Source organism: Humulus lupulus, chromosome 6 (genome assembly GCF_963169125.1).
Source record: "Humulus lupulus chromosome 6, drHumLupu1.1, whole genome shotgun sequence".
NCBI lineage: Eukaryota > Viridiplantae > Streptophyta > Magnoliopsida > Rosales > Cannabaceae > Humulus > Humulus lupulus.
In genome coordinates this window covers 109493197-109502243 of record NC_084798.1, presented here as the reverse complement: position 1 = coordinate 109502243, position 9047 = coordinate 109493197, and the positions used below count along the sequence as shown (strand labels likewise).

General features: G+C 37.6%; 1 protein-coding gene across 1 annotated transcript; it reads left to right on the top strand.

Moving 5' to 3' along the window:
• Positions 1-294: 294 nt before the first annotated feature.
• Positions 295-1203, top strand: LOC133785384 (uncharacterized). Its single transcript, XM_062224630.1, has one exon. It carries the CDS (start codon positions 295-297, stop codon positions 1201-1203), a length of 909 nt encoding a protein of 302 aa, XP_062080614.1.
• The last annotated feature ends 7844 nt before the right edge of the window (positions 1204-9047 follow it).

Genomic DNA, 9047 nt, shown 5'->3' with positions numbered 1-9047 from the left:
TTTTCTCTCAGTGATTTCTGCACCGGCGCCATGGCAAAGGGAACTAAGGTCGGGGGGAAGGGCAAATCGAAGAGCAAGGGCAAGAAAACAGGTCCAACTTCTGTAGATAGGGTCATTAAAACTCGATCTATGGATGCTATACTTGGGGTCCAGGAATTGGAGTTGTCAGAGGATGAGCAAGGAGCAGGGGCAGAGCGAGCCTGTTGTGAATATACTCCATCGCCTCAATCTGGAATTTGTACGAATGTTGAAGATTAGAAATCGGCTACTAAACAAGCTATGCAAGACGTTAATATGGGTAAGGCTGTACCATCTCCGATTCTACAGACTCACTATACTAATATCATTACTAGTGGAGGCACAGAGAAGGTTATCGCAGGGAAGGTTATCGATCAGAAGACGACCTCTGGAGTCAAAATTGATGTCGAGGATATTGCTGAGGAGGTGAATTTTTGGCAATCCTCTTTAGTTTGCTATGTGCTGGGTGCGAACCCACCAATCCGAATTCTGGAAGGCTTTGTGAGGAGATTATGGAAGGACCAGGTTGATAAGGTAGGCATTCTCTCATCTGGTATCTTCATCATTCATTTTTTAACAATGGAAGTAAGAGATGGAATCTTGGAGGGAGGATATCTGTTCTTTGGGAATAAACCTCTCATAATGAAGGCCTGGAATCCGGTTGATGATATTACCAAGGAAGACATTGATTCTGTTCCAACTTGGGTACAGTTGGGAGGATTGGATATTAAATACTGGGGTGATAGGTCTCTGTTCAAGATAGTGGGACAGATTGGGAAGCCAATTCAAGTGGATTCCATTACTAAAAATAGAGATAGATTAGCTTATTCCAGAATTCTCATTGAAGTGACCATGACACAGGAATTTCCATCTCGAATCAGCTTCCTGAATGAATTTGATCAAGAAGTAGATATCTTCGTGAAATATGAATGGAAGCCCACTGTATGTATGAATTATTCTGGTTTAGGACATGAGGCTCAAGTTTGCAGGAAGAGTAAGACTGTGAAGCAAGAATGGGTCCCTAAACAGAAGGTTTCATCACCAACTGTAAGCAAAGTTAATGTAGATCCTGATGGTTTTCAAACAGTTACTAAGGGAATCAAGATACAGGAATCTACTGCCATTCCAACGAGTGTGAAGAACAAATTTTGTCTGCTTGAGGGAGACCCTGAAATGGAGCTTTAACAGAGGAGAAATACAGTAAGAGAGGGGGGAGGACCCTCTATACTAGATGGATAGAATTTTAACTTGGAATGTTCGAGGGATTAACAGTCAACATAAGCACACAGAGATTAAACAGTTAATTCAGTCAAAGAAGGTTGGCTTGGTTAGTCTTCTCGAGACAAAAGTGAAGAATAAAAATATGGGGTCTATTTACATGAATCTGTTTTCTGGATGGTGTTTCACAAATAATAACCCTTGGATTGATAAGGGTAGGATAATAATTGCTTGGAATCCGAGTGCCTTTACTTTGGATATCAAGTTATGTACTACACAATTAATCCACTGTCAAGTACAGGCCCCTAATCGAACAGGAAGTTTCTTGATTACTTTTGTATATGGTTATAATGATGCAGCATCTAGGGAGAGCCTTTGGAATGATTTACAAAGTTTGGCTGGGAGTATATCTGTCCCTTGGCTGGTGGTTGGCGACTTCAATGAGATTCTATCCATGCGTGACAGAATAGGCAAAAAAACTTCTATAAAGTTCTCGAGCAAATTTTCAGATTGTTTGTCAGCTTGTCATCTGGAAGATTTGAAGTTCTCTGGATGTTTCTATACTTGGAATAATAAGCAGAGAGCAGATGAGAGGGTTTATTCCAAGATTGATAGAGCTTTAGTGAATTCAAATTGGACTGATCAGTTTCCTAACTCAGAGGCTGTGTTCTTGCCAGAAGGGATCTTTGATCATTGTCCAATTCTTGTTCATGTCACGTTGGAATTGCAGATGGAAAAGAAGCCATTTCGCTATTTTCGTATGTGGAAAGAAGCACCCTGTTATGAAAATAAACTTAAGGCAACTTGGGAATTATCAGTTGATGGTACACCAATGTTCCAGATAGTGTCAAAACTAAAAAGGCTAAAACAGGTGCTCAAGATCATCAATAGAGAAGGTTTTTCTGATATTCAACAGTCAGAATTCAAGGCAGGAATTGTATTGAAGGAGCTTCAGGAGCAGTTGCAAAAAGATCCCTTAAATGACAGGTTGATTTCTCAGGAGCAAATGCTTAGAGAACAGTATATGTCTTACCATAAAGCTTACATGAGTTTCTTAGCACAAAAAGCTAAAGTCTCTTGGATGGTTAATGGTGATGAAAACACCCACATCTTTCATGCTTCCCTTAAGGCAAGGAGACTTCAGAACAGAATTTTATCCATCAAGAATGAGGCAGGGATTTGGGTAGATTCTCCTATAGCTATAACAAACGCTTTTTTGGATTATTATAAAGGCTTGTTAGGGACAGTAATGGTGTGCAGGAAGAAGGTGTCTTGGTCAATCATGAAGCTGAGACCAGTCCTAAACGCAGGGCTCATTCAGGCGCTTTCAATGGATTTCTCAGCTCAGGAGGTTAAGAACATGATTTTTGCAATTCCAGGGTTGAAAGCCCCAGGCCTTGATGGATTTGGTAGTTTCTTTTACCAGGATAATTGGGAGTTGGTGGGTTCGGAGGTCACTACTGCTGTGCTATCCTTTCTTACTTTAGGTAAAATTCTTAGAGAAATTAATAACACAGCTATCACACTTATTCCCAAACATATATGCCCAGATTCGGTGTGTGATTTCAGACCTATATCCTGCTATAATGTCATTTATAAAGCTGCATCTAAGTTGATTTGTTCAAGGATAAGGAAGGTGCTACCTGGTTTAATTGCAGATAATCAAGGGGGTTTTGTTCATGGTAGATATATAGCATACAATATTATGATATGTCAAGATCTAGTTCGGCACTATGGGAGGAAAAACAGTAAGCCAAGTTGCATGATTAAGTTGGATTTGAGGAAAGCATATGACACCATAGAATGGGATTTTATTGAAGAAATGCTCAATGGTTTTCAATTTCCACAGAAGTTGATTCAGCTCATCATGGTATGTGTGCGAACTACCAGATTTTCATTGATGATTAATGGTTCATTAAATGGATATTTTGAGGCTAAACGAGGATTGAGGCAAGGAGACCCTATGTCCCCCTTGTTATTTGTACTTGGTATGGAATACTTATCTAGGATCATGCTTAAGGTTGGCTCTTATTCTAGTTATAAGTATCATGATCGGTGTGCTACCTTGAGGTTGAACCATCTATGTTTTGCTGATGACATTTTGTTATTTAGCCATGGAGACTTTAGTTATATCCTTTTGATGCTTAGAGGACTCAAGCTGTTTTCCACGACTTCTGGACTCTTTCCAAATGAGGCAAAGTCTACAGTATATTGCAGTGGCATGAGTTAATCTGAGATTGAGAGAGTAATATCTGCTTCAGGATTTTCAAGATCTCCATTACCATTTAGATACTTGGGCATTCCTATCTGTTCTAAGAGGATTTCTAAGGTTGAGTGTGGGATCATCCTAGATAAAATGGTGGCCAGGATTAGACAATGGAGTTCCAGGAATTTATCATATAGTGCCAGAGCAACCTTGATCAATTCGGTCTTAATGTCCATTCACTCTTACTGGGCTCAAATCATGGTGTTGCCAAAGAAGTTATTGAAGGATATAGATGCAATTTGTAGGGCCTTTTTATGGAAGGGAGTTGCAGAAGCTCACGGCCCAGGTACAGTTGCTTGGTCCACTATCTGTACTCCAAAGTCTGCAGGAGGGTTAGGCTTCAGGAAAATTATAGAATGGAATATAGCTGCCTTGGGGAAATATGTATGGGCAATTACTTCTAAAAAGGACAACTTATGGGTGAAGTGGATACATAGCATTTATCTAAAAACAAAGGACTGGTGGACTTATTCAGTTCAGCAAGGCTGCAGCTGGTACTGGAAGAAAATAGTGGAAATTAAAGATCTTTTTCGAGCAAAAATGGCTGAAGCAGTGTTCAGGGCAGTGAAATATGGAATACACTCGGGGCATGCAATACTGTATGATCAGCAAACTAAGGTCCAATGGAGTAAATATGTTTGGGAGAGATGCAACATACCAAAACACAGGTTCATTCTATGGTTGACGATGCACCAGAAGCTGAAAACCAGAGCTTATCTTAATAATCACGGTCAGGTAGTGGATAAACTGTGCCTGTTGTGTGGGACTCATACTGAAGAGATATCACACTTATTTTTTCAATGTGATTACAGCAGATTATGTCTAGTGAAACTAAAAGAGTGGATCGGTTGCAGAGCACAAACAGGGGATTATTTCACATTATTGAGTTAGATATCCAAAGCAAAACACATTACTAAATTCAGGAGAAGTTGTTATATAGCTGCTGTATCAGCTTTAGTGTACCATATTTGGAGAGTCAGAAATCAGGTTTTGTGGTCCTCTAAGCTATGGCATGTTAATCATACAATGGAGGTCATTAGGAGAGAGCTAAAACTGAGATTTACTGTTATGTATAAAGGGAAACAAAATAGGGATAAGGAATGGTACCAGAAATTGTAAAGTTAGATGTGGATTGTAAGTAATATAGAGGTAGGAAGGAACTATAAGTGTACATGATTTGTTTTGAGCAATACAATGATTCTTATTCACCAAAAAAAAAGAAAAAAGAATTGTTGGAATAACTTAGATCAAGGTTAGGATGGTTATTTGGTGATAGTGAGTCATTATAAATAGAAATTAAGAGACTAGGGTTAGGTTTACATTCATAGTTTGAATTTGGTTGTTGCTCTACACATGAAACAAAGGAGATAACTCTCTCTTTCACTCTCTAGACTATGATTAGATTTAAGGAACAAGAAGAAGGAGGATTTCTTCAATACACATGGATCACTAGGCACTCCAGTGGGTGCTCGTTTAGGATGCATTGGGACAAGAATTTTGTGGTTTAGGTTGTTGTATATGATCTTGGTAAGAACTTTTCACACTTTTAAAGTTTTTATAATTATTCTTGAAGCTTTGGGTATGTTAATGGTGGATTTGTTCAAAAATCATGATTGGTTGGGATAATTGATTTTATATGCATGTTAGAGACTAGGTTGTTAATCTATAATGGTTGGAAACTAGCTAGGTGTAGCGTCCCAAAATTCCTAATAAGGTTTAGTACCTTGATTAGCGTGTCAGGTGGGCGCGAGGGACGTTTGTGTGAATTTTTTTATTATATCAGTTAGTATACATGATTATGTGTATTAAATATTTTTAAGGACCCATTTTTGTTAATACAAAAGGGGAATTTTTATAATTTTGACTAGTTGAGGGTATAATTGTAATTATTATGTGTTATGTGCATTGTGAAGACATCATTATGTGGGTATGTGTTATTTTCAGCATGAGTGGATCCTTTCAAGCAATTTTAACAAAAGTCACAACAGGGACAATTATCTAGCTCGGGTCGAGCCTAGGGTATTTTGAGAGTTTTTGTATTTTTAGAATATGGGGAAAATATAATTAATGGATAGGATAATATGTTTGATGGATATTAGTTTATAAATTTGGAGAGTAGTGATGTAATTGGAATTTTAATCTAAATGACTAAAATAACCTTGAGGTTTGTTAAGGGGTTAATTAATGGGAAGGGTAAAATTGTCTTTTGAACCTAAATTTAAACAAAATGGCTAAGTGCTGAAAGCCACTACCCTATTTACGTTTTCCCCCCTTTTTCATCTTCTTCTTCAACTTGCCAAAGACACGAGAGCCAAGAGCCAATTCTTGGAATTTTGAGAGACATTCTAAGAGAATTAGTATGTTTTGAAAGGATTAGGAGCTGTTAGCATCTTCACTAAGCAAGGAATTTCGAATTTAGAGAGGTAAGCTATTCTCTACTCTAAATTTTCATTAAGTTTATAGTGTTCTTCCTTGTTCTTGGAAATTTAGGGATTTTGCTGTCAATTTCGAAGTTGGTTTGTTTAGGTTGTCTAGATGGGTTATATGGGTATAGAAGCATGTTTAGGTGTTGGATTGGGGCTTGAATTTGGACTGAAAATTGAGGATTTGTGTTCAATTCTCAGATTTTGGGGCAAAGTTTGGGGTTAGAGATCCAAGTTTGCAAATTGTGATTTTTATGTGTCTTTGGTGTGTTTTATGGTACCTTAGTATTTCTTGTGGGTAATATTGATGATTTATGCACGAATTGTTATTTAAAATCTGCTCGAAATCTGTTTGGGGTCGAGTATTTGGGATCTGAAATCACAGGGAACCATTTGGATGAGAATTGAGATTTCTGGGCTATGATTTGAGTTTCTATGGACCTAGCGCGACCGCGCTAGTGTCCCAGAAGTTCTTGAATTGTTTAATAGGGCAACCACGCTAGGGCCCTAGAAAACCCAAACTTTCTGAGGGTGCGACCGCGCCAGGGTTCCAGGAAAGACATTTTGTTGATTTTTGTAGGTTTGACTCGGGAGTTCTAAGATTCAATTTTGGGGTCCACTTGGGGCCTCAAGGGATGACTCCATTACCCTGTTGAATGGAGTTGGAGGTCCCGAGAGATATGGTTTAACTTTGGAGCCCGTAATTGGATTTAGTTCCTAACGAACGTTTAATTAATGTTGTGACTAGGGTTTCAGAGGGGCTCAGAGAAAGGATCACACTTGAGGTTGTTTCACTTTTGGCACATAACTTGAGGTAAGGAAATTGACATATGCACATAGAGTAGGGAATTGGCCCCGATATTGACATGTGAACTATTATGACCATATACATGGAAGTTGAGTTAGGTTTATGTAGCCTTGTTTTATATTTGTGTTTGTCGCAGCTAATTTGCATTACATTTGTCTGTGGTTGATCGACATGGGCTGTTTTCGGAAATAATCATGCGGAATGTAGGTCGTGATGGCAGGGACACTTTGGGGTGCTGTATACACTAGTTCGATGCAAGCCATAAGCTGGGTGCCCCAGTGATGGGCCTCGCTCGGCATAGGCTGTGTAAGCTATTTATATGCTGAAATGAACTTGTTTATTATCTGCGAAGCATGCTATTTACTATATATGTTTAATTGGATATCTATTATTCAGTGTTGGTTTTTCATGTTGGGCCTTGGTTCATGGTTGCTCTATGGTTCAGGTAAGGGCAAGGGGAAAGTGAACCAGCCATGAGTTGGAGGGCTTTGGAGTTGCGCATATATTTTCGGCTTACTCGACTGTCATGGTTGGGACGTCTGAGGGACTTGGGTTAAAAAGTCCAATTTTATCACTTAGGTTGTCTATTTTGAGAATACTGAGTTGTGTTTAAACTCTTTTTGGGATCCCTTTTACATGTTTAAAGTTTTAATGAAAATTTTAATTTTTTGACCCAAATTTTGACACTTAAGCCTTTATTTTACTTTTAATTACACTTTTGATTCCAAAAGACTCGCTTAACAAGTTAAGCACTATTTTAAACACACAGTGCAATGGTCCTAGATTAGTAGGATGTTACAACTTTGTATAAATGCTGACAAGGTTTTATGGTTCCTGAAGACTGGCCAAACATGTACTCTCGTTGCTAAAGATAAGCTCGACTCATGATTCAATGGGTAATATGTCAAATACCTGTTTAAGTATTATTTTAATTACATGCCTTATTTGCATGCTAGAATAGGGAGAATGAGAGATACTGTTAGGGAATGGCCCTCTTGATTGCTATGTGAACATGATAGAGATGCTTATTAGTATTATTAATGCATATGAATGTTGTGTTTGTTTGGTTTTGACCGTGGGACAGTTTCGGGATACTGTTATCATGCATGATAAGCCGAGTCACATATTGCACACATACTTGGAAGTTATGCCTCCAAAATAGTCAATCATAATAGGCGGCACTAATATCGAGTTCAGAGATGATAACCAGAGCCATAACCCTCCACCTACCCCTCAGAATCAATTGGCAGCAAATGTTAGCAAACATGCAAGCGAGACTTTAGAGGCAAGAAGAAGAGATCAGATGGTTGAGATAGCAGGTTCTACCATGGAATGCTGCCTCACAGGTGCCACCAGTAGTGATACCGGTACAGCTAGAAATAAAGAACAAATGGGAACCGCTGTATGAGAGGTTCTGGAAGCAACACCCTCCAACTTTTTGTAATATCCGTTTTCCCGGAAGGACAATTTCGTAATTTTCTCACTGTGTGCATCTTTCTCATTTTTTGTTCTTTTCCTTTGATGGAATATTGGATATGTATGACTTCCAATGGAAATAAATTTTATGGTTTCTCATGTTTGAGTTTTTGTGAAATCACAACATGAGATTAATGTCAAGTGAATAAATAACGACTCACGTTAAGTTATTTATTTAATTAAAAACTGTTATTATTATTATTATTATTATTATTATTATTATTATTATTATGAGCACAATAGTTATAATAATATGCTTGAAATTATTTTATCATATTATGTGTAATTTTTGGTTTGCCATAGTATTGAATAATTGAATTTGCGAAAAGACCATAATACCCTCAAGTTTGGGATTGGTTTAAGGGGCATTTTAGAGACCTTATTTCTTTTGATTTAACATGATTAAATATTTTGAAAATGGGTCAAATTTTCGAAATTTAACTGATGATTTTTAGTTGTGGAACCTTAGTTATTTTATATTATTTTTTTAAGAAAAATATAAAGAATTCCTTGAAAAGAGAATCTTACCACTTCTAACACTAACTTCTTTTCTAAACCTATTCTAAAACGTGTTTACCATGATAATTTGAAGGAAAGAAATCATGGAAATAGTGAGGGAAGCAAATGATCGAAAAAAGAGAGGGTAGTTATCATTTTTTGTTTAAAAAGAGAAGAAATTGCACTTGGGAAAAATCTGGGCAGTATTGAACATTGTAGAATCATTCTAGGGGAGGAAATAAACCTTTTGAGTGTGGGAAATACAATTATAGAGTCCTGAATTGTGATTCACCATTTTTATCCAAGAAAATGCATATTCTTGGATAATTTTGGATTTAAG